Source organism: Somniosus microcephalus, chromosome 4 (genome assembly GCF_052327205.1).
Source record: "Somniosus microcephalus isolate GS21.2 chromosome 4, FLI_Smic_1.0, whole genome shotgun sequence".
Taxonomy (NCBI): Eukaryota; Metazoa; Chordata; class Chondrichthyes; order Squaliformes; family Somniosidae; genus Somniosus; species Somniosus microcephalus.
In genome coordinates this window covers 29,411,198-29,436,873 of record NC_140990.1, presented here as the reverse complement: position 1 = coordinate 29,436,873, position 25,676 = coordinate 29,411,198, and the positions used below count along the sequence as shown (strand labels likewise).

Genomic DNA, 25,676 nt, shown 5'->3' with positions numbered 1-25,676 from the left:
GAGATCCCCTCTCAATCTTCTAAACTCCAGTGAGTATAAGCCCAATCGACACAATCTCTCCTCATACGTCATTCCTGCCATCCCAGCTATCAGCCTGGTGAATCTTCGCTGCACTCCCTCCATGGCAAGAACGTCCTTCCTCAGGTAAGGTGACCAAAACTGCACACAATACTCAAGGTGCGGTCTCACCAAGGCCCTGTACAACTGTAGCAAGACATCCTTGTTCCTGTACTCGAACCCTCTTGCTACGAAGGCCAACATACCATTTGCCTTCTTAACCGCCTGCTGCACCTGCATGCTTACCTTCAGCGACTGGTGCACAATAACACCCAGGTCTCTTTGCACTTCCCCTTCTCTCAAGCTATTGCCATTCAAATAATAATCTGCCTTCCTGTTTTTGCCACCAAAGTGGATAACCTCACATTTATCCACATTATAGTGCATTTGCCATGTTTCTGCCCAATCACCCAACCTGTCCAAATCGTACTGGAGTTTCACGACATCCTCCTCACAGCTTACCCTCCCACCCAGCTTTGTGTCGTCTGCAAATTTGGAGATATTACATCCAATTCCCTCGTCCAGATCATTAATATGTATTGTGAATAGCTGAGGTCCTAGGACCGATCCTTGCGGTACCCCACTAGTCACTGCCTGCCACTCGGAAAACGACCCGTTTATTCCAACTCTTTGCTTTCTGTCCGCCAACCAGTTCTCTATCCAAGTCAATACCTTGCCCCCAATCCCATGTGCCTTAATTTTGCACGCTAATCTCTTATGTGGGACATTATCGAAAGCCTTCTGAAAGTCCAAATACACCAAATCCACTGGTTCTCCCTTATCTATTTTACCAGTTACATCCTCAAAAAATTCCAGTAGTCAAGCATGATTTACCTTTTGTAAATCCATGTTGACTTTGTCCGATCCTGTCACTGCTTTCCAAGTGCTCTGCTATTACATCTTTTATAATAGACTCTAGCATTTTCCCCACTACCGATGTCAGGCTTACCGGTCTATAATTCCCCTTTTTCTCTCCCACCTTTTTTGAATAGTGGGGTAACATTAGCTACCCTCCAATCCATGGGTACCGTTCCAGAGTCTATCGAGTTCTGGAAGATGACCAGTAATGCATCTACTATCTCTAGGGCCACTTCCTTAAGTACCCTGGGATGTAGACCATCAGGCCCTGGGGATTTATCGGTCTTCAGTCCCATCAATTTTCCTAACACCATCCCCCTACAAATACTGATTTCTTTCAGTTCCTCCCTTTCATCAGACCCTATGTTTCCCGGCATCTCTGGGAGGTTATTTGTGTCCTCCTTTGTGAAGACAGAACCAAAGTATGTATTTAGTTGGTCAGCCATTTCCTTGTTTCCCATTATAAATTCCCCTGATTCTGACTGTAAGGGACCTATGCTTGACTTCACCAATCTTTTTCTCTTCACATATCTATAAAAGCTTTTACAGTCAGTTTTTATGTTCCCTGCTAGCTTACTCTCATATTCTATTTTCCCTTTCTTAATTAATCCCTTTGTCCTCCCATGTTGACTCCTAAACTGCTCCCAATCCTCAGGATTATTGCTTTTTCTAGCCAATTTATATGTTCTCTCCTTGGATCTTATGCTATCCCTAATTTCCCTTGTTAGCCACGGTTGAGTCACCTTTTTTGTTTTATTTTTATGCCAAACTGGGTTGAACAAATTTTGTAGCTCATCCATTCGGTCTTTGAATGTTTGCCATTGCCTATCCACCGTCAACCCTTTGAGTGCCATTCCCCAATCAATTCTACCCAACTCGCTCCTCAGACCATCGTAGTTTCCTTTATTTAAATTGAGGACCCTTGTCTCTGAGTCAACTACTTCATTCTCCATCTTAATGAAGAATTCGATCATATTATGATCGCTCCGACCCAAGGGGCCTCGTACAACAAGATTGCTAATTAATCCTTTCTCGTTACATAATACCCAGTCTAAGATGGCCTGATCTCTGGTTGGTTCCTCGACATATTGGTCCAGGAAACCATCCCGTAAACACTCCAGGAATTCCTCCTCCACAGTATTGTTACTAATTTGGTTGGCCCAATCTATATGTCGATTAAAGTCACCCATGATGACTGCTGTGCCCTTATTGCATGCTTCTTTAATTTCCCTTTTAATGCCATCCCCAACCTCCGCCTTACTGTTTGGAGGTCTATATACCACTCCCACTAATGTTTTTTTCCCCTTAGTATTTCTCAATTCTACCCATACAGATTCCACATCATCAGAGCGAATATCCTTCATTACAATTGTATTAATCCCTTCTTTAACCAGTAATGCTACCCCACCTCCCTTTCCTTTTTGCCTATCTTTCCTGAATATCGAATACCCCTGGATGTTGAGTTCCCAGTGTTGGCCACCCTTGAGCCACGTTTCCGTAATCCCAACCAAATCATATTCGTTTACGTCTATTTGCGCAACCAATTCATCCACCTTATTAAAAATGCTCCTCGCATTAAGACACAAAGCCTTCAGGCTTGTTTTTTTAATGCTCTTAGACCTATTAGAATTATTATTTACTGTGGCCACGTTTGATTTAAACCGTTGATTTCTCTGACTGCCACTTTTGTTTTTCTGCTTCCTATCTTTTGCTTTTATCCCTGTTTTCCTTTCCTCTGTCTCCTTGCTCAGGTTCCCAACCCCCTGCCATTTTAGTTTAAACCCCCCCGAACAGTGCTAGCAAACCTCCCCGCAAGGATATTTGTCCCGCTCTGGTTCAGGTGCAACCCGTCCGACTTGTACAAGTCCCACCTTCCCCAGAAGCAGGGCCAGTGATCCAGGAAACTAAAGCCCTCCCTCCTGCACCAACTCTTTAGCCACGCATTCATCTGCTCTATCCTCCAATTCCTATACTCACTAGCACATGGCACCGGGAGTAATCCAGAGATTACAACCTTTGAGGTCCGACTCTTTAATCTGCTACCTAGCTCCCTAAATTCTTGCTGCAGGACGTCATCCCTCTTCCTACTTAGGTCGTTGGTCCCAATGTGAACCACGACCTCTGCCTGTTCACCCTCCCCCTTCAGAATGCCCTGCAGCCGTTCAATGATATCCTTGATCCTGGCACCAGGGAGGCAACAAACCATCCTGGAGTCACATCTACGGCCACAGAAACGCCTATCTGTTCCCCTTACGATAGAATCCCCTACCACCATTGCTCTCCCACTCTTTTTCCTCCCTTCCTGAGCAGCAGAAGCACCCCTAGTGCCAGGAAGTTGGCTGCTGCTGCCTTCCTCTGGTAAGCCATCCCCCTCAACAGTATCCAAATTGGTATACCTGTTTGAAAGGGGGATGGCCACAGGGGTCCCCTGCACTACCTGCCTGCCTCTACTGCTCTGCCTGATGGTCACCCATTTCCCTTCTGCCTGTGCAGCCCTACCCTGCGGCGTGACCAACTCATCAAACGTGTAATCCACGACCCTCTCAGCATCGTGAATGCTCCAAAGCCCATCCATCCGCAGCTCCAGCGCCTCCGTGCGGTCTGCTAGTAGCTGCAGCTGGATGCATTTCTGGCACACGTGGTCATCAGGGACACTGGCAGCGTCCCTGAATTCCCACATAGAGCAAGAGGAGCATAACACGGGGCTGGGCTCTCCTGGCATGACTTACCCCTTTAATTAATTTAAATTAATTCAATGCCACCAGTTAAAGATATACTCTAGGGCGCTTGTATGGTTTACCAACAGTCCCCGCTACACCAGAAAGACCTTAGCAACAATAAACCACAGAGTTAAAGTTTAAAAAATAGAGAAATACTCACCAACCAATCACTTACCTGCTCCCTGGTGACGTCACACTCTGATTACTTTTTACCTCTCTCCCCGCTGCTGAGCTGGTCGGGCCTCCCCTCGCTCCTCCTTTTATACTCCGCCTCGGTGATCTCCTGGTCCGATCTGGTCGGGCCTCCCCTCGCTCCTCCTTTTATACTCCGCCTCGGTGCTCTCCTGGTCCGATCTGGTCGGGCCTCGCCTCGCTCCTCCCTTTATACTCCGCCTCGGTGCTCTCCTGGTCCGATCTGGTCGGGCCTCGCCTCGCTCCTCCTTTTATACTCGGCCACGGTGCTCTCCTGGTCCGATCTGGTCGGGCCTCGCCTCGCTCCTCCATTTATACTCGGCCACGGTGCTCTCCTGGTCCGATCTGGTCGGGCCTCGCCTCGCTCCTCTTATACCCGGCCTCGGTGCTCTCCTGGTCCGATCTGGTCGGGCCTCGCCTCGCTCCTCCTTTTATACCCGGCCTCGGTGCTCTCCTGGTCCGATCTGGTCGGGCCTCGCCTCGCTCCTCCTTTTATACTCCGCCTCGGTGCTCTCCTGGTCCGATCTGGTCGGGCCTCGCCTCGCTCCTCCCTTTATACTCCGCCTCGGTGCTCTCCTGGTCCGATCTGGTCGGGCCTCGCCTCGCTCCTCCTTTTATACTCCGCCTCGGTGCTCTCCTGCTCCGATCTGGTCGGGCCTCGCCTCGCTCCTCCTTTTATACCCGGCCTCGGTGCTCTCCTGGTCCGATCTGGTCGGGCCTCGCCTCGCTCCTCCTTTTATACTCCGCCTCGGTGCTCTCCTGGTCCGATCTGGTCGGGCCTCGCCTCGCTCTGCCTTTTATACTCCGCCTCGGTGCTCTCCTGGTCCGATCTGGTCGGGCCTCGCCTCGCTCTGCCTTTTATACTCCGCCTCGGTGCTCTCCTGGTCCGATCTAGTCGGGCCTCGCCTCGCTCCTCCTTTTATACTCCGCCTCGGTGCTCTCCTGGTCCGATCTGGTCGGGCCTCGCCTCGCTCCTCCTTTTATACCCGGCCTCGGTGCTCTCCTGGTCCGATCTGGTCGGGCCTCGCCTCGCTCCTCCTTTTATACTCCGCCTCGGTGCTCTCCTGGTCCGATCTGGTCGGGCCTCGCCTCGCTCTGCCTTTTATACTCCGCCTCGGTGCTCTCCTGGTCCGATCTGGTCGGGCCTCGCCTCGCTCCTCCTTTTATACTCCGCCTCGGTGCTCTCCTGCTCCGATCTGGTCGGGCCTCGCCTCGCTCCGCCTTTTATACTCCGCCTCGGTGCTCTCCTGCTCCGATCTGGTCGGGCCTCGCCTCGCTCCGCCTTTTATACTCCGCCTCGGTGCTCTCCTGGTCCGATCTGGTCGGGCCTCGCCTCGCTCCTCCCTTTATACTCCGCCTCGGTGCTCTCCTGGTCCGATCTAGTCGGGCCTCGCCTCGCTCCTCCCTTTATACTCCGCCTCGGTGCTCTCCTGGCCCGATCTGGTCGGGCCTCGCCTCGCTCCGCCTTTTAAACTCTGCCTCGGTGCTCTCCTGGTCCGATCTGGTCGGGCCTCGCCTCGCTCCGCCTTTTAAACTCCGCCTCGGTGCTCTCCTGGTCCGATCTAGTCGGGCCTCGCCTCGCTCCTCCCTTTATACTCCGCCTCGGTGCTCTCCTGGTCCGATCTGGTCGGGCCTCGCCTCGCTCCTCCTTTTATACTCCGCCTCGGTGCTCTCCTGGTCCGATCTGGTCGGGCCTCGCCTCGCTCCTCCTTTTATACTCCGCCTCGGTGCTCTCCTGGTCCAATCTGGTCGGGCCTCGCCTCGCTCCGCCTTTTAAACTCCGCCTCGGTGCTCTCCTGGTCCGATCTAGTCGGGCCTCGCCTCGCTCCTCCCTTTATACTCCGCCTCGGTGCTCTCCTGGTCCGATCTGGTCGGGCCTCGCCTCGCTCCTCCTTTTATACTCCGCCTCGGTGCTCTCCTGGTCCGATCTGGTCGGGCCTCGCCTCGCTCCTCCTTTTATACTCCGCCTCGGTGCTCTCCTGGTCCAATCTGGTCGGGCCTCGCTAACCACTAACCCCTAAGCCTACACCCTAACCCCAGCCCCTGACCAAGGATTATTGACAGGGATCAATGGAGGAGCTGAAGTCCTGATAAAGAAGTATTTGAAACAATTATCTCGATTAAAGAAATAGTGCAAGGTATGTTAGTAATGAGATTAATTGACGGGACCATCAAAATCAACAATGACAATTACAAAGATCAGAACATTTCTAAGGCTGTCACATGCAGTGTGTGTGGAGTTTTTTTTAAAATCGGATCCAAAAGAGGTTAAATGATACAGAAAATAACAGATTTCAAATCTTATACAAGTTAGTTCTGTAAAGGGGTGGTTCAAAGGAATTTCAGTTGAGAGTAAAGCGAGACACTACAATTCAGTCTATGACACCCACAGACCGTGTACACAAATGGAACAAGCTTGGGATTTGATGTGGTTAGATGAGAACTGAAATAATCCAGAGTAAGAAACAGTCGGTAACAGAACACCAATTAGTCTCCTCTTATCATGGAGAAATCAAATATTAGACACACTGTGTTTGAAACAAAGCTGATTTATTTAATATTGGTCCAGAATATTAATATCAACCCCAGTTAATCTGGTTATTAACATCAGCAGAAACAAAGCCCAATTGCCAGAGAAACATGATTCAATCCTGGATTTGATTAACAGCAGCAATAACAACAGAATCAAACCCCTGCAGTCACTGGTGAACTAGCTGGTGTCTCAGCAGATGGGATGAACGGGTGAATCCCTTCCCACACATGGAGCAGGTGAACGACCTCTCCCCAGTGTGAACTCGCTGGTGATTAAGCAGGTTAGACTTCCAAGTGAAAGCCTTCCCACAATAAGAGCATGTGAAAGATCTCTCCTCAGTGTGAACTCGCTGGTGTCTCAGCAGAGTGCATGACTGAGTGAATCCCTTCCCATACACGGAGCAGGTGAACGGCCTCTCCCCAGTGTGCGTGCATTGGTGGGTGAACAGGTCGCTTGTGCTTTTAAAGCTTTTCTCACAGTCAGAACATCTAAATGGTCTTTTAACAGTGTGAACAAGTTGGTGAGTCAGAAGATGGGATGACTGAGTGAATCCCTTCCCACACACAGAGCAGGTGAACGGCCTCTCCCCAGTGTGAACTCGCTGGTGTATCTGGAGATGGTATAACGAGGCTTTCTTTGCAATAACAACAGAAAATGCTGGAAAAACTCAGCAGGCCAGGCAACATCCGTGGACAGAAATTAGAGTCGACGTTTCTTTGTAAAATCGGTGAGGGACACGTCACCCGGCCCCACGGCCTGATTGATGGGAGCTTCCGACCAATAGGGAGCGAGCGGGGCGGGACTGGAGGAGCGAGCCAGCGGGGGTCCTCCAACCAATCGGGGAGCCCGAGGGGCGGGACTAGTGCCGGGTGATTGTCTGATCCGCAGGGCAGCGAGTTTCTCCAGTCCCTTGTTCAGGGCCCGGGGCCAGGGGAGGCTGTGGGCCTTTATTCACCTTATTGGACACAAGGCTCTTTGTCTCACAACACACTGGCTCAGATTTTAATAGAGACTTTTTAAATTGATTAATAAATGCAGAAAGACCTCGTGCTTCTGTAAAACAAACTTTTTAATATTTGGGAGTAAAAGTACAAGTTTCTTTCCCTCTGGGGAATTTATTATTAGTTTCAGGAAACAGCAACAACCACTTGTATTTATAAAGCGCCTTTAATGTAGTAAAACCTCCCAAGGCTCTTCACAGGATCGTTATAAAACAAAATTTGACACTGAGCCACATAGGGAGATGTTCGGGCAGATGACCAAAAGCTTGGTCAAAGAAGTAGGTTTTAAGGAGCATCTTAAAGAAGGAGAGAGAGGGAGAGAGATGGAGAGGTTTAGGGAAGGAATTCCAGAGCTTAGGGCCCAGGCAACTGAAGGCACGGCCACCAATGGTGGAGCGATTAAAATCGGGGATGCACAAGAGGCCAGAATTAGAGGAGCGCAGATATCTCGGGGGGTTGTAGGGGTTGGAAGAGATTACAGAGATAGGGAGGGCCGAGGCCACGGAGGGATTTGAAAACAAGGATGAGAAATTTAAGAATGAGACACTTGAGGAAAAGCAAGGAGTGGGGGAGGGTCAAGCCCTTATGGGACAGGGTTGCTAATTCTGTTCTGTGACAGTTACTGGGACAGACTGTATCTCCCCCTCTCCTCCACACAGGGATTTGTGGCAGTTAAAGGGACAGTGATTACATAGAAACATAGAAGATAGGAGCAGGAGTAGGCCATTTGGCCCCTCAAGCCTGCTCCGCCATTCAATGAGGTCATGGCTGATCATCCAAACTCAGTACCCTGTCCGTGCCTTCTCCCCATATCCCTTGATCCCTTTAGCCTTAAGAAATATATCTAACTCCTTCTTGACTATATTTAATGAATTGGCCTCAACTGCCTTCTGTGGTAGAGAATTCCACAGGTTCACCACTCTCTGGGTGAAGAAATTCCTCCTCATCTCTGTCCTAAATGGCTTACCCCTTATCCTTAGACTGTGACCCCTGGTTCTGGACTCCCCCACCATCGGGAACATCCTTCCTGCATCTAGTCTGTCTAGTCCTCACAGAATCACAGAAACCCCACAGTGCAGATAGAGGCCATTTCGGCCCATCGAGCCTGCACCGACACATATCCCACCCGATCCCCGTAACCCCTACACCAACACATATCCCACCCTATCCCCGTAACCCCACGTATTTAATCCCCCTAACACTAAGGGTCAATTTATCACAGCCAATCAGCCAGTCCTGTTAGAATTTTATAAGTTTCAATGAGGTCCCCTCTCATTCTTCTAAACTCCAGCGAGTATAAGCTCAGTCGACCCAATCTCTCCTCATACGTCATTCCTGCCATCCCAGGTATCAGTCTGGTGAATTCTTCTTGTTTTGCGAGATTGTAATTAAAGGGACACTACTCTGAGATGGCTGTGAACTTTTAGTGCCGCCAGCCTTTCTAAAACATCTTCCTTTCTTTGAGGATCTGTGTGAACTCGCTGGTGACTCAGCAGGTTGGATGAACTCTGAAACCTCTTTACACAGTCAGAACATTTAAAGGGTCTCTCATTGGTTCTGGGGCAGGAGGGATCTGGTTAACAGTGATTACAATATCATTAGGTTTAAAGTAGTTATGGAAAGGGACAGAGAAAAATCAACGGTGAAAATACCCAGCTGGAAGAGAGCCAATTTCAGTGATGTGAGAAGGGATCGAGCACAGGTGGACTGGAAACAAAGATTGTCCAGGAAAACAGTGAATGACCAATGGCAGGCCTTCAAGGCTGAGATAGTTCGGGTACAAACCAAGCATATTCCCATAAGGAGGAAAGATGGGCCATCCAAAACTAGAGCTCCCGATGACAAAGGATATCGAAGTTAGAATAAAACAGAGAAAGGAGGTTTACGACAAATGTCAGGTACAGAATACAGTCAAAAACCAGGCAGAATACAGAGAGTGCGGGGGAAATTGAAACAGGATATAAGGGCAAAGAGACAATATGAGAAAAGATTAGCAGGTAACATAAAAGAGAACCCAAAAATCTTCTATAAACATATGAAAAGTAAAAGGATAGTTAAAGGAATGGTGGGGCCGATTAGGGACCAAATAGGAGCTCATCATACGGAGGCAGAGGGCGTGGCTGAGGTACTGAATGAGTACTTAGCATCTGTCTTCACAAGAGAAGAGGATGAAGTTAATGTCGCAGTAGAGGAGGGGGGAGTAGAGAAATTGGATAAAAATAGATAGAAAGGAAGTGCTCAATAGGTTGTCATCACTCAAAGTTAACAAGTCACCCGGTCCAGATGGGATGCATCCTAGATTGCTGAGGGAAGCTAGGGTGGAGATAGCAGAAGCTCTGACCACAATCTTTCAATCTCCCTCAGATATATGGGAGTGGTGCCAGAGGACTGGAGGATTGCAAATGTTACACCTCTGTTTAAAAAAGGGGAGAGAGATAAACCTGGTAACTACAGGCCAATCAGTCTAATGTCAGTGGTGGGTGAACGACCAGAGACCATTGTCAAGGACAAAATTAATTCTCACTTGGAGAAGCATGGGTTAATAAGGGGCAGCCAGTATGGATTTGTTAAAGGTAAATCGTGTCTGACTAAACTGATTGAGTTCTTTGATGAAGTAACAGAGGGTTGATGAAGGTAGTGCAGTAGATGTTGTTTATATGGACTTTCAAAAGGCATTTGATAAAATACCACACAAGAGACTTACTCGGAAAATAGAAGCACAGGGAATTAAAGGGCTGATGGTAATTTGGGTATATAATTGGCTAAGGGAGAGGAGGCAGTGAGCAGTGCTGAGGGATGTTTTTCTGACTGGAGGGAAGTATGCAGTGGGTTCCCCCAGGGGTCGGGATTAGGACCATTGCTTTTCTTGTTATGTATAACTGACCTGGACTTGGGTATAGGTGTACAATTTTGAAGTTTACGGATGATACAAAACTTGGCAACGTAGTAAATAGTGAGCATAGTAGTAGCAGACTTCAGAAGGACAGAGACAGACTGTGAAATGAGCAGACACAAGGCAGATGAAATTAAATGAGGATAAGTGAGAAGTGATGCACTTTGGGAGAAACAACAGGGAGAGGCCGTATAATCTAAATGGGACTATTTTGAGGGGGTGCAAGAGCAGAGGGACCTGGGGGTCCATATTCGCAAATCTTTGAAAGTGCCACAGCAAGTTGGTGAGGCGGTTCAGAAAGCGTATGGGATACTTGGCTTTGTAAATAGGGCCATTGAATACAAAAACAAGGAAGTTACACTAAACCTTTACAAATCACTAGTTAGGAACATAGGACAGGAGGAGGCCATTCAGCCCCTCGAGCCTGTTCCGCCATTCAATGAGATCATGGCTGATCTGTGACCTAACTCCATACACCCGCCTTTGGCCCATATCCCTTAATACCTTTGGGTAACAAAAACCTATCAATCTCAGATTTAAAATTAACAATTGATCTCGCATCAATTGCCGTTTGCGGAAGAGAGTTCCAAACTTCTACCACCCTTTGTGTGTAGAAGTGTTTCCTAATTTCACTCCTGAAAGGTCTGGCTATAATTTTTAGACTGTGCCCCCAGTCCTAGAATCCCCAACCAGCAGAAATAGTTTCTCTCTCTCTACCCTATCTGTTCCCCTTAATATCCTGAAAACTTCGATCAGATCACACCTTAACCTTCTAAATTCCAGGGAATACAACCCTAATTTGTGTAATCTCTCCTCGTAACTTAACCCTTGGAGTCCGGGTATCATTCTGGTAAACCTACGCTGCACTCCCTCCAAGGCCAATATATCCTTCCTAAGGTGTGGTGCCCAGAACTGCTCTCAGTACTCCAGGTGTGGTCTAACCAGGGTTTTGTACAGCTGCAGGGTTTTGGCCTCAGCTGGAGTCTTGTGTACAGTTCTGGGCACCACACTTTAGGAAGGATGTCAAGGCCTTGCAGAGGGTACAGAGGAGGTTGACCAGGATGGTACCAGGGATGAGGGACTTCAGTTATGTGGAGAGATTGGAGAAGCTGGGATTGTTCCCCTTAGAGCAGAGAAGGTTAAGAGGAGACCTAATAGAGTGTTCAAAATGATGAGGGGTTTTGATCGAGCAAGTAGAGAGAAACTGTTCACTCTGGCAAGTGGGTCGGTAACCAAGGGTCACAGATTTAAAATAGTTGCTAAAAGAACTAGAGGGGAATGAGGAGAATTGTTTTCACACAGAGGGTTGTTAAGATCTGGAACGCACCATCTGAAAGGATGCTGGAATCAGGTTCCACAGGAACTTTCCAATGGTAATTGGACATGTCCTTGAAGAGGACTAGTTTTCAGAGTTATGGGGATAAAGCTGGGGTTTGGGACTAAATTGGACAGCTCTTTCAAAGAGCCGGTACAGATATGATGGGCCGAATCACCTCCTTCTGTGCTGTTAGATTCTATGATCAATGTGAACACGCTGGTGTCCCTTAAGGCTCTTCGAGCTTTTAAAGTTCTTCCCACAGTCAGAACATTTAAAGGGTCTCTCGTCAGTGTGAACAAGCTGGTGTGACAGGAGGGTGGATGACACAGTGAATCCCTTCCCACACACGGAGCAGGTGAATGGTCTCTCCCCAGTGTGGAGGAACTGGTGTCTCTTCAGATCCCCGGAGCGTTTAAAGCTCTTTCCACAGTCAGAACATTTAAAGGGGTTCTCTCCAGTGTGAACTCGCTGATGTACCAGCAGGTTGGAGGGCCGAGCGAATCCCTTCCCACACACGGAGCATGTGAACGGCCTCTCCCCAGTGTGTAGGTGTTGGTGTCTCTTCAGCTCCCCGGAGCTTTTAAAGCTCTTCTCACAGTCAGAACATTTAAACGGTCTCTCGTCAGTGTGAACAAGCTGGTGTCTCAGTAGGATGGATGACTCAGTGAATCCCTTACCACACACGGAGCAGGTGAACGGCCTCTCCCCAGTGTGAACTCGCTGGTGTTGCTTGAGCTCCCGGGGGAATTTAAAACTCTTCCCACAGTCAGAACAGTTAAAGGGTCTTTCGTTAGTGTGAACTCGCTGGTGTCCCTTCAGCTCCCCGGGGCTTTTAAAGCTCTTCCCACAGTCAGAACAGTTAAATGGTCTCTCATCAGTGTGAACAAGTTGGTGTCTCAGCATGGTGGATGACTGCAGGAATCCCTTCCCACACACGGAGCAGTTGAACAGCCTTTCCACAGTGTGAGCTCGCTGGTGTCGCTCCAGATCCCCGGGGCTTTTAAAACGCTTCCCACAGTCAAGACAGTGAAACGGCCTCTCATCAGTGTGAACACGCTGGTGTGTTTGCAGGTGGGATGAACAAACAAATCCCTTTCCACACACGGAGCAGGTGAATGGACTGTCCCTGGTAAGACTGCGCCATTGAACTTCTATTGCAGATGGGGAACTGAATCCCTTCCTGCCATCCCCACCTTTACCCGGTTTCTCCCCGGTGTGACGGTGCACGTGTCTCACCAGGTCAGGCGATCGGCTGAATCCGCGTCCACACACCGAACACTTGTGCGGTTTGTCATCGCTGCGATCACTGCTTTCTCCTTCCATATGCAAAGACCGATAATGTTCAGGTCCTGATGAATCCAGCGACTGTCAGATCTTGACGTGATGTTTGGTCTGAGCTTCCCGCCTGTAACTGCTCCACTTCTATAACCCTGTAAATCAAGATCAGAAAAGGATCAGAGGCAAACTGTTGTTTAATTTTCCCCTTTCCGAACCTAGGGGCAGTGAAGCTGATTTTCAGGCCCCAGCTGCTGCACAGGTTGGTTGAAAGGATCAGCAGTAATGGCGGCTGCAATACCCACAAGCCCCGGCGCTCCAGAAAGCGCTCTGTTGACTCTGAGTCCCGCGCATGTGCTCATGGCCCCCGTTCTCTCCCCCCTGCCCCACAATCGCCCGTCCCGATCGGTCCGCAACGCGCATGCTCAGCTCACAAAGCCCTGCGGTTGGAACACCGGACGCGCATGCGGAGCCACAACATCTGGTACGCGTGCGTGGCTCAGGTGGGGGCGAGTCGGTGTTTCGCCTCAGCCGCCAGGGAGGTGCGCATGCGCAGGACGACCCAACATTCTTCCTGTCAGCAATCACTCCCTTGTTTCTTTGATAAAAACAGAAAATGCTGGAAATACTCAGCAGGTCAGGCAGCATCTGTGGAGACAGAAACAGAGTTACGTTTAAGGTCAATGGCCTGTCGTCAGAACTGCTTGTTCTTTAGTGTCAGCCAGTGGCTCAGTTGGTAGCACTTTCGTCTCTGAGTCAGAAAGTTGTGGGTTTAAGTCCCAGCCCAGAGACTTAAACACAAAAATCTAGGCTGACACTCCAGTGCAGTGCTGAGGGAGTGCGGCACTGTCGGAGGTGCTGTCTTTCAGATGAGACGTTAAACTGAGGCCCCGTCTGCTCTCTCAGGTGGATATAAAAGATCCCATGGCACTATTTTGAGAAAGAAAGACTTGCATTTATATACTGCCTTTCATGACCAGCAGACGTCTTGAAGTGCATTACAGCCAATGAAGTACTACAATGAAGTAGTCACTGTTGTAATGTGGGAAAGAGCAGGGCAGTTGTCTCCTAGCCAATGTTTATCTCTCAATCAACACAAAAAGATAGATTATCTGGTCATTATCACATTGCTGTTTGTGACTGCTGCGTTTCCTACATTACAACAGTGACTACACTTCAAAAGTACTTCATTAGCTGTAAAACACTTTGGGATGTCCGGTGGTGGTGAAAGGCGCTATGTAAATGCAAGTCTTTCTTTCTTCACTGGTCTCACCAGCGACCTCTTCTGGCGGTTGGCTGAGTGACAGCCAAGAGGCTGCGCATGCGCACGCGGGACGGCGGTTTGGCCCGAGTCCGGCACAGCGACCCCTCCCGGTCACCAACGGTAATAACCGCGCATGCCCAGAGGACACCAACCCCCTCCCCCACTCGGAGCTGCGCCTGCGCACTCGGATCCTGTCGGACGGAGTCGGCGCGGGCCATTCTGGGAAAGGCCTTGGTGTCGGTTGGAGTCGCGATCGGTGACGCAAAGTGAGTTTTCTCCCTCCGATTGGGTGGAGAATCGCGCGGGTTGGGGGGGGGAGCGGTGGATCGGGAGAGAATAAAGAGAAATAGAAAAACCTGAGAGTCCGCGAGGTCCCGGACCGAGCGGCGTCAATTGGACGGTAACGTGATCTCCTCGGGGACACGTGACCCGGGCCCACGGCCTGATTGACGGGAGCTTCCGACCAATAGGGAGCAAGCGGGGCGGGGCTGGAGGTGCGAGCCGGCGGCGGGTCCTCCAACCAATCGGGGAGCCCGAGGGGCGGGACTAGCGCCGGCTGATTGTCTGATCCGCAGGGCAGCGAGTTTCTCCAGTCCCTTGTTCAGGGCCCGGGGCCAGGGGAGGCTGTGGGCCTTTATTCCCCTTATTGGACACAAGGCTCTTTGTCTCACAACACACTGGCTCAGGTTTTAATACAGACTTTTTAAATTCATCAATAAAAGCAGATAAACCTCGTGCTTCTGTAGAACAAACTTTCTAACATTTTATAGAATCATAGAATGGTTACAGCACAGAAGGAGGCCATTCGGCCCGTCGAGTCCGTGCCGGCTCTCTGCAAGACCACTTCAGCTAGTCCCACTCCCCGCCCTTTCCCCGTAACCCTGTACATTTCTTTATTTCAGGTACTTATCCAATTCCCTTTTGAAAGCCGTGATTGAATCTGCCTCCACCACCCTTTCAGGCAGTGCATTCCAGATCCTAACCACTCGCTGCGTAAAAAAGTTTTTCCTCATGCCGCCTTTGGTTCTTCTGTCAATCACCTTAAATCTATGTCCTCTGGTTCTTGACCCTTCCGCCAATGGGAACAGTTTCTCTCTATCTACACTGTCCAGAACCCTCATCATTTTGAACACCTCTATCAAATCTCCTCCCAACCTTCTCTGCTCTAAGGAGAACAACCCCAGCTTCTCCAGTCTATCCACGTAACTGAAGTCCCTCATCCCTTATCCCTGGAACCATTCTTGTAAATCTTTTCTGCACCCTCTCTAAGGCCTTCACATCCTTCTTAAAGTACAGTGCCCAGAATTGGACACAATACTCCAGATGAGACCAAACCAGTGTTTTATAAAGGTTGATCATACTCTGTGCCTCTATTTAAGAAGCCCAGGACCCCGTATGCTTTTTTAACCGCTTTCTCAACCTGCCCTGCCACCTTCAACGAATTGTGCACACATACCCCCAGGTCTCCCTGTTCATGCAACCACTTTAGAATTGTACCGTTTAGTTTATGTTGCCTCTCCTTGTTCTTCCTACCAAAATGTATCACTTCGCACTTTTCTGCGTTAAATTTCATCTGCCACGTGTCCGCCCATTCCACCAGTCTGTCTATGTCCTCTTGAAGTCTATCACTATCCTCCCCACTGTTCACTATACTTCCAAGTTTTGTGTCATCTGCATATTTTGAAATTGTGCCCTGTACACCCAAGTCTAACTCATTAATATATACCAAGTAAAGCAGTGATCCCAGTACCGACCCCTGGGGAACACCACTGTGTACCTTCCTCCAGTCCGGAAAAACAACCGGTCACCACTACTCTCTGTTTTCTGTCACTTAGCCAATTTCGTATCCATGCTGCCACTGTCCCTTTTATTCCATGGGCTTCAACTTTGCTGGCCAGCCTATTATGTGGCACTTGTCGAATGCCTTTTGGATATCTAGGTACACCACGTTAACTGCATTGCCCTCATCAACCCTCTCTGTTACCTCATCAAAAAACTCAATCAGAATCAGAGCACCGGGCCTGACACCAGGAAACCCAGGGTGCAGCGCCGCCCCCATCCGAGCCACCGCTTCCCGGTTTCTTCAGCCGATTCCACCAAGTCCGACTCGGGAAACGGACAGGAGCCAGGCTCCCAAAATGGCCAGCGGCCCCGGGGAGCATGCGCACTCTCAGCGGGGAAATCAGCGCTTTGGATAGAGTGGTTTTTGGGGCGCAGGGAATTGTGTGTGCTGCGGCCGCCATTCGTCAGTGGCTGTCGGGAAGAGTTTTATTGCAGGCTGACGGAAGGTAGGTCCCTGGCCGCCTGTGTAGGTCTTTTTGTTGCTTCAGTTTGAGCTGGAGTGGAGATGGAGGAGAAGCTGCTGGGTTTAACCCCCAGTACTTCTGAGCCCAGGAGGACCCAACAATTTCCAATGTGAGACTGTCAAGGGAGGTGGATTCTAGGGGAGATTAGGTTGATAAACAGACACTGTCCCTACAATATAAAAGAGTATTGTTTTAGGAACAAGTATTTCTGTAGAGGCTTTTAATCCAGTTTACATTCAGATTTGTTATAATTCATTCTTGGGATATGGGCGTCGCTCGCAAGCTTCCCGTTGAGAAGGTGGTGGTGAGCCGCCTTCTTGAACTGCTGCCATCCGTGTGGTGAAGGTACCCCCACAATGCTGTTACGCCAGGATGGTGTGTGACTTGGAGAGTAACTTGGAGGTGATAAGAACATAAGAAATAGGAGCAGGAGTAGGCCAATCGGCCCCTCGAGCCTGCTCCGCCATTCAATAAGATCATGGCTGATCTGATCCTAACCGCCAATCCACTATCATAGAACCATCCCCTGAATCTAACAGAATTAGACACACGAAATAGGAGCAGGATCAGGCTACACGGCCCCTGGGCCCGCTCCGCTACCCACAGGGCCATGACCAATCCGAACCTAGACTCATGTCCAAATTCCTGCCCGCTCCCCGTAACCCTTAATTCCCTTTACTTCTAGGAAACTGTCTATTTCTGTTTTAAATTTATGTAATGATGTAGCTTCTACAGCCTTTTGGGGCAGCATATTCCATGGACCTGCCACCCTCTGAGTGAAGTAGTTCCTCCTCATCTCAGTTTTGAAAGAGCAGCCCCTTATTCTAAGACTATGCCCCCTAGTTCTAGTTTCACCCATCATCGGGAACATCTTCCCCGCATCCACCCGATCCAACCCCTTCACAATCTTATATGTTTCAATAAGATCGCCTCTCATTCTTCTGAACTCCAATGAGTAGAGTCCCAATCTACTCAACCTCTCCTCATATGTCATCTCCTCATGGTGCTCCCATGCAACAGCTGCCTTTGTCCTTCTAGGTGGTGGAGGTCTCGGGTTTTGGAGGTTCCGTCAAAGTTCTGGTCGAGTTGCAGATGTATAAAGTTCCTTTCCTTCGCCCCCTCCCCACTCCCAACTCTCTCTCCTCCCATAGAGGCCAGAGTAGGCCCAGACCAGGTGGCGGATTCCCTTCCCTGAGGGCCATCAGTGAACCAGTTGGGTTTTTACGACAATCCGGCAGCTTTCATGGTCACTTTTTCCTAGTGCCAGCCCCACAAATGACCAGATTCATTAAACTCAATTTCACAACCTGCCTCTTTAGTGGGTTCTCTCTCACGCTCCCAGTTTTAAATTCATTTTACAGGATGTTAGAAGGGGAGGATTTGCAGACAGGAAGCTCAAACCAAACATCACATCAAGATCTGACAGAGTCACTCGATTCATCGGATCTGAGTATCACCGGCCTCTGAACATGGAAGCAAAGAGCACCGTTCACAGTGGGGAGAAACCGTACACGTGTTCTGTGTGTGGACGAGGCTTCAGCCGATCCTCTGGCCTATCGACACACAAGCGCATTCACACCGGGGAGAGGCCGTTCACCTGCTCTGATTGTGGGAAGGGATTCACTCAATCATCCAACCTGCTGAGACACCAGCGAGTTCACACTGGGGAGAGACCATTCACCTGCTCCATGTGTGGGAAGGGATTCAATCAGTCTTCCAACCTACTGAATCACCAGCGAGTTCACTCTGATGAGAGACCTTTTAAATGTTCAGACTGTGGGAAGTGCTATAAAAGTTCTGGGGACCTGACGTGTCATCAACGTGTTCACACTGACGAGAGACCGTTCAGGTGCTCTCACTGCGGGACTGGGTTCAGGCGATCATCTGAACTCACTGTACACCAGCGCACTCACACTGGGGAGAGGCCGTTCACCTGCTCCGTGTGTGGGAAGGGATTCACTCAGTCATCCGACCTGCTGAGACACCAGCGAGTTCACACTGGGGAGACGCTGTTCACCTGCTCTGAGTGTGGGACGAGATTCACTAATTTATCCGACCTTCTAACACACCAGCGAGTTCACACCGGGGAGAGGTCATTTACCTGCCCTGAGTGTGGGAAGGGATTCACTCGTTCATCCCACCTGCTGAGACACCAGCGAGTTCACACTGGGGTGAGGCCGTTCACCTGCCCTGAGTGTGGGAAGGGATTCACTGATTCATCCACCCTGCTGAATCATCAGCGAGTTCACACTGGGGAGAGGCCGTTCACTTGCTCCGTGTGTGGGAAGGGATTCACTCAGTCATCCAACCTGCTGACACACCAGCTAGTTCACACTAGGGAGAGGCCGTTCACCTGCTCCGTGTGTGGGAACGGATTTACTCAGTCATCCACCCTGCTGAGACACCAGCGAGTTCACACTGGGGAGAGGCCGTTCACCTGCTCCGTGTGTGGGAAGGGATTCACTCGTTCATCCCATCTGCTGAAACACCAGCGAATTCACAAGTGACAGCAGGGGTTGGATTCTGCTGTTATTGCTGCTGTTAACCACATCCAGGACTGAACCATGTTCATTCTGACAGTTGGGGTTTGTTTCTGCTGATGTTAATAACCCCTATAACTGGGCTGGAGTTTAATATTCTGGATAGATGTCAAATAAATCAGCTTTGTGTGAAACACATTGTTGTCGATTTTTGTCTACAAACTGGGGGACGGATCGTACGGGGGGGACAGAACTTCAGCCTGTGAACAGTCCTTCAGGGCCACACTGAGAGGGGTAAATGGCACTTTGGCCTTTCCTGAGATGTGTATGAAATGTGTCCCAGCCGCTCTCAGCCGTGGTTCTGAGCTCCCAGACTTGGAGCAGAAGGCTCCTCTAGAAATGAACCCCAGTCCATTGTTTGTTCCTTTTACGACCTCATTAACCTGCGTTGCTACTTTTAGTGATTTGTGTATCTGGACCCTGAGATCCATTTGCTCCTCTACCCCATTTAGACTCTTATTTTCCAAGTAATGTGTGGCCTCCTTATTCTTCCCACCAAAACACACCACCTCACACTTAGCTATATTGAAATTTATTTGCCAATTACACGCCCGTTCTGCAAATTTATTAATGTCTTCTTGCATTTTGTCGCAGTCTTCCTCAGTATTAACTTTACCGCCCAATTTGGTGTCATCGACAAATTTTGAAATTGTACCTCTGATTCCCGAGTCCAAATCGATTATGTAAATGGTGAACAACAGTGGTCCCAGCACCAATCCCTGTGGAACACCACTTCCCACCTTTTGCCAGTCTGAGTAGCCGCTCCCAACCCCTACACTCTGTTTTCTGTTTTGTGACCAGCTTGCGATCTATAACAGTTTGTAAGATCTACAAGATGACCCAGGTCAGGCCGTGTGGAGTGAAGGGCCAGGCAGCAGAATGGATCGAAAGATGGCTACAAAACCAAACAATTGACAAAAAGGGAGGAAATAGAATGAGTTTAAATTAGCAAGAAATATAAAAACAGACTGTAAGAGCTTCTAGTATGTAAAAGGAACGAGAGTAGCTAAAGCAAGTGTTGGTCCATTAGAGGCTGAGACAGGAGAAATTATATTGGGGAACAAGGAAATGGCAGAGACTTTAAACACCTTTTTTGTATCTGTCTTCACAGTAGAAGACACAAAAAGTAAACCAAAAATAGTGGGGAACCAAGGGGCTACTGAGAGCGAGGAACTTAAAGTAATTAATATCAGTAGAGAAAAAAATACTTGAGAAATTAATAGGACTAAAAGCTGACAAATCCCCTGGACCTGACGGCCTACATCCTAGGGTTCTAAAAGAGGAGGCTGCAGAGATAGTGGATGCATTAGTTGTGATCTTCCAAACTTCCCTAGATTCAGGAATGGTCCCAGCGGATTGTAAGGTAGTAAATGTATTCAAGAAAGGAGGGAGAGAAAACAGGGAACTACAGGCCAGTTAGCCTGACATCAGTCGTCAGGAAAATGCTGGAATCCAATATTAAGGAAGTGGTATCAGGGCACTTAGAAAATCATAATATGCTTAGGCAGAGTCAACATGGTTTTATGAAAGGTAAATTGTGTTTGACGAATTTATTTGAGTTTTTTGAGGATGTAACTAGCAGGGTAGATAAAGGGGAACCAGTGGATGTAGTATATTTGGATTTCTGCAAGGCATCGATAAGGTGCCACATAAGAGGTTGTTAAGCAAGATTAGGGCTCATGGAGTTGGAGGTAATGTATTGGCATGGATAAAGGATTGGTTAACAGATGGAAAAGAGAGTTGGGATAAATGGGTCATTTTCAGATTGGCAGGCTGTAACTAGTGGGGCGCTGTAAGGATCAGTGCCTCAGCTATTTACAATTTATATTAATGGCCTAGATGAAGGGACCGAGTGTAATGTATCCAAGTTTGCTGCTGATACAAAGCTAGGTGGGACAGTAAGCTGTGAGGAGAACACAAAGAGTCTGCAAAGGGATATAGATAGACTGAGTGAGTGGGCAGTAAGGTGGCAGATGGAGTATAATGTGGGGAAATGTGAGGTTATTCACTTTGGTAGGACGAACAGAAAAATAGAATATTTTTAAAATGGTTGGTGTCCAGAGAGATTTAGGTGTCCTCATACAAGAAACAGAGAGAGTTAGCATGCGGGTACAGCAAGCAATTAAGAAGGCAAATGGCATGTTGGCCTTTCTTGCTAGAGGATTGGAGTACAAGAGTAAGGAAGTCTTGCTACAATTGTACAGGGCCTTGGTGAGACCACACCTGGTGTACTGTGCACAGTTTTGGTCTCCTTATTTAAGGAAGGACATACCTGCCTTAGAGGCGGTGCAACAAAGGTTCACTAGATTGATCCCTGTGATGAGAGGGCTGTCCTATGATGAGAGATTGTGTAGAATGGGCCTATACTCTCTGGAGTTTAGAAGAATGAGCGGTGATCTCATTGAAACATATAAGATTCTGAGGGGGATTGACAGGGTAGATGCTGAGTGGCTGTTTCCCCTGGCTGGAGAGTCTAGAACTTGGGGCCGTAGTCTCAGGATAAGAGGTTCGGCCTTTTAAGATGGAGATCAGGAGAAATGTCTTCACTCAGAGGGTTGTAAATCTTTGTAATTCTCTGCCCCAAAGTGTTGTGGATGGTCAGTCATTGAGTATATTCAAGGCTGAGATAGTTCGATATTTGGGCTCCAGAAGAATCAACGGATATGGGGATAGGGCAGGAAAGTGGAGATGAGGTAGAAGATCAGCCATAATCTTATTGAATGGTGGAGCAGGCTCGAGGGGCCGTATGGCCCACTCCTGCTCCTGATTCTTATGTTCTTATGTAAAATAGAAATCAGATGGTTGGAGTTAAGCGAAGTTTGTTGCCATCTTTCCATCCATTCTACTGCCTGGCCCTTGACTCCACACAGCCTGACCTTTGACTCCACACGGCCTGACCGTGGTCATCTTGTAGACCGTACATATTACAGACACAGTGCACCAGTGGTGGATATCGAGTCCTGTGGCAGGGGCTATTGGATTTCTCCGTCCCGTGTGTTTTGAGGCATTGCTAGTTGCATTTTTCACCTTAAAAAAATATTTTTGCCAGTTTATTAAAGCCATTAAAAACTTCCCAGATAAGTCAGACAAAAAAATAAGGCCTTGTATGTTTCCATCAGAATGACAGGCCTGAACTCGAATTAGAAATCACAGTTAGAAAACATTCAGCAATTAAACCAGACTGGGCGGGGCCTGAGGTGTGAGTTAGTAATGGAAAAGTGGAGGCTAATTGTAATGTATGTACCTTTAAGGGGGGAACTACTTTGTACAGCTCATGTATACTGTAGTACCGGCAGTGACCACATCTGTATATAACGCTGAATAGTAATCTGTACAGTTCAGTTGCAGTCTGAGCCACGTTGAGTAAACATCGTTTGAACCGTTCTCCGCAGTCTGTGTCTCATTATACATGGACGTAACATTGGCGATGAGACAGGTTTGAACCGACCTGCAACTCTGCATCTCCTCCCGGGGATTCATTCCTGGAGATCAGTGGATTGGAGGTCAAGGCCAGAGACTCGGGCGTCGACCACGGGCAACCGCCCAGTCATCCAGCAGAGACTCGAGAATTGCGGGGGAGGCTGTCGAGAGCCAGGCTTGGCTTTCCAGTCGAGGTGGTCCAGTGAAACGGGCTGGCAACAGGTAGTGCGCAGACCCTTCCCGGACAGCGGCGGGCTAGAGACCGACCGAGTGGCACAGCAAAGGGCCGAGCAGTGTCGACGGGGGAGAGAGAGAGGGCAGAGCGCACAGGGCGCAGCCGATGTTCAGGGGCCGAGCAGCGTCGGAGAGAGAAGCGCGCGAAACCTACAGGGCGCCGCCATTGCCACGAGAATCGCCGGGAGCGGCGTCGGCAGCAGCGGGGGAGGAAGGAAAGCGTGGGAGACGCCATTTTAAGCCGTTGGGAGACGCCATTTTAAACCACACCCAAAATGCCGAAGAGTGGCAGTATCACCGCATTTGACAATGAAGTCGAAGATTGGACTGCATATGTCGAACGAATAGAGGTGTACTGCAAGGCAAATGGGGTGTCAGATGACAAGAAAGCGTCGGTATTGTTGAATTTAATGGGCGCAAAGACGTATGGTTTATTGCAAAATCTAGTAACCCCAACGAAGCCAATGGAAAAGAGTTTTGAAGACATAGTAATGATACTAAAGGAACATTTAAACCCCACACCGTTGCTCATAGCAGAAAGATTCAAGTTTCACAAACGGAACCAGCATAAGGATGAAAGCAATGCTGATTATTTAACAGAACTGCGCAAACTATCGAAACACTGCCAGTTTGGAGCGGGACTGGCAGATACCTTAAGGGATAAGTTTGTGTGTGGGCTCCAAAGTGAAGGAACCCAGAAAAGGCTTTTAGCTGAAAAGGACCTTATGCTGGAAAAGGCATTCAGCATTGCGGTATCATATGAAGCAGCAGCATGGGGCGCTGCAGAGATACAACAGAGACCGCAAGAATATGGCACAAACTACATGTCATATGGAACAGAGAAGTGCTATCGCTGCGGCAGAACAACACACGACCAGAATGATTGCTGGTTCAAAGACAAAGTGTGCAGACAGTGTGGAAAAGTAGGACACATAGCACAAGTCTGCAGGTCGGGAAAGAAAACCAGCAATAAGAAACCTACCAAAGGAAAGTACCAGAAGGTACATAAGATGACGGAGAATAGTTCAGACGACCAAAGAGTGATAACGACTCCGAAAGCAGGGAACTGAATTGTCTGAAACTACATAATGTGATCACAACGGAGGATCACCGAACCATTTGGGTCACTCTCGAGATAGCAGGAGTCCAGGTAAAGATGGAATTGGACACAGGATCAGCCCTAACAGTCATAAACTGATGGGACTACGAGCGGCTATTCTCACACATGCCCTTGAGAGACACAAAAATTATTTTGAAGATGTACACGGGGCAAAAGGTCTACCCCAAAGGAAAAATAAGGGTGACCGTTATATATAACGGTAAGGAAACACCAAAACTAGACCTGTATGTATTGCAAGTTGGAGGACCACCATTACTGGGACGTGAATGGATCCGGAAAATACAACTGGATTGGCATTCCATACAGGCACTGACTGTGGCTGACAAAAAGGATGACGACGTCACACCTGGACGACTGTCAAAGATCCTAACTGACGCGAAAGAAGTGTTCCAGCAAGGACTCGGAACACTAAAAGGCATGACAGCGACGATTAAAATTGAAGAAAACGCAAGCCCAAAATTTTTTAAGGCAAGACCTTATGCGATCCGCCCAGCCATCGAAGCAGAGCTGGAGAGTCTGGAACGTTCAGGTGTACTGTCCAAGGTAGACTGGAGCGAGTGGGCTACACCCATCGTCCCTGTGATGAAAAAGTCGTTGAGCAGCACGCCTGAGGAACCAAAGAAGGTTCGCATCTGTGGGGACTTTAAGGTAACAGTGAACCCGGTCCTTCACACCGTACAATATCCACTTCCGCAGATTGAAGATATTTTTGCCTCGCTATCTGGAGGGAAACGCTTCACTAAGGTTGATCTGGCCCAGGCGTATCTGCAAATGGAGGTAGAAGAAGCATCAAAAAAATACCTCACAATCAACAACGATAAAGGTCTCTACCAATACAACCGGCTGGTATTCGGGGTAGCATCAGCTCCGGCTATTTGGCAGAGGGCAATGGAACAAGTCCTGCAAGGGATCCCAGGGACCCAGTGTTATTTGGACGACATCCTGGTCACGGGCGAAAATGACAGTGATCACCTTGCCAACCTGGAGCAGATGCTCACTAGATTGCAGGAATATGGGCTCCGAGCTAACCGCCCCAAATGCGAGTTTTTTAGAAAACAAATCTCGTATTGTGGCCTCGTTATCAATAAAGAGGGGTTACATAAGCCCCCAGAGAAGATTGAGGCAGTAGTCAAGGCTCCAGCACCGGAAAATGTGTCACAACTGAGATCGTTCCTCGGGCTGGTAAACTACTACCATAAGTTCTTGCCAAATTTGTCTACAATACTACACCCACTGAACACCCTACTGAAAACTGGGGTGCCATGGAAGTGGAGTGACGAATGTGGATGAGCTTTCCAGAAGAGCAAAACACTAATCGCATCGAAAGAGGTATTGGCCCATTACAACCCAGCATTACCAATTCGGTTGGCATGTGATGCGTCACCCTACGGCATTGGAGCGGTGCTGTCGCACAAATTCTCAGACGGCTCAGAGAGGCCAATAGCCTTTGCGTCATGATCACTAACCTCAGCTGAGCGTAACTACGCCCAGATTGACAGGGAGGCCCTCAGCCTAGTGTGGGGAGTGAAAAAGTTCAATCACTATCTGCACGGGCAGAAATTCACCTTGCTGACTGATCACCAGCCTCTTGTCTCCATTTTTAATCCAAAGAAGGGCGTTCCGGTGATGACTGCGCAACAACTACAAAGATGGTCACTTTTTCTAGGGGTGCACCACTATGAGATTGAATATAAGGGCACGAAACAGCATGGAAATGCTGATGGGCTATCACGCCTGCCACTGCCTACTGCGGAGGAAGCACCAGCAGTGGATCCTGTCGAAATATTCCATTTGATTATAGCTGAATACCTACCAGTAACTAACGCTTGTATCGAAAAGGAAACCCGAAATGACCCGACACTGTCTCGGGTATATGATTTGACGGTGAAGGGATGGCCAGCACATGGCGACTCACTTTTGCCAGCATTCTCGACAAGGAGAGAAC

The 25,676-nt window shown here is 48.8% G+C and overlaps 1 protein-coding gene and 1 pseudogene across 1 annotated transcript; one reads left to right on the top strand and one right to left on the bottom strand.

Moving 5' to 3' along the window:
- Nucleotides 1-6,354: 6,354 nt before the first annotated feature.
- Nucleotides 6,355-25,676, bottom strand: part of LOC147118502 (uncharacterized) — a 70,487-nt pseudogene continuing 51,165 nt past the window's right edge.
- Nucleotides 14,275-19,121, top strand: LOC147118503 (uncharacterized). The gene is made up of 2 exons (XM_085984435.1): nucleotides 14,275-14,377; nucleotides 17,779-19,121. The coding sequence occupies exon 2, from the start codon at nucleotides 17,887-17,889 to the stop codon at nucleotides 18,922-18,924; it is 1,038 nt and encodes a 345-aa protein (XP_085840561.1). The 5' UTR covers nucleotides 14,275-14,377; nucleotides 17,779-17,886; the 3' UTR covers nucleotides 18,925-19,121.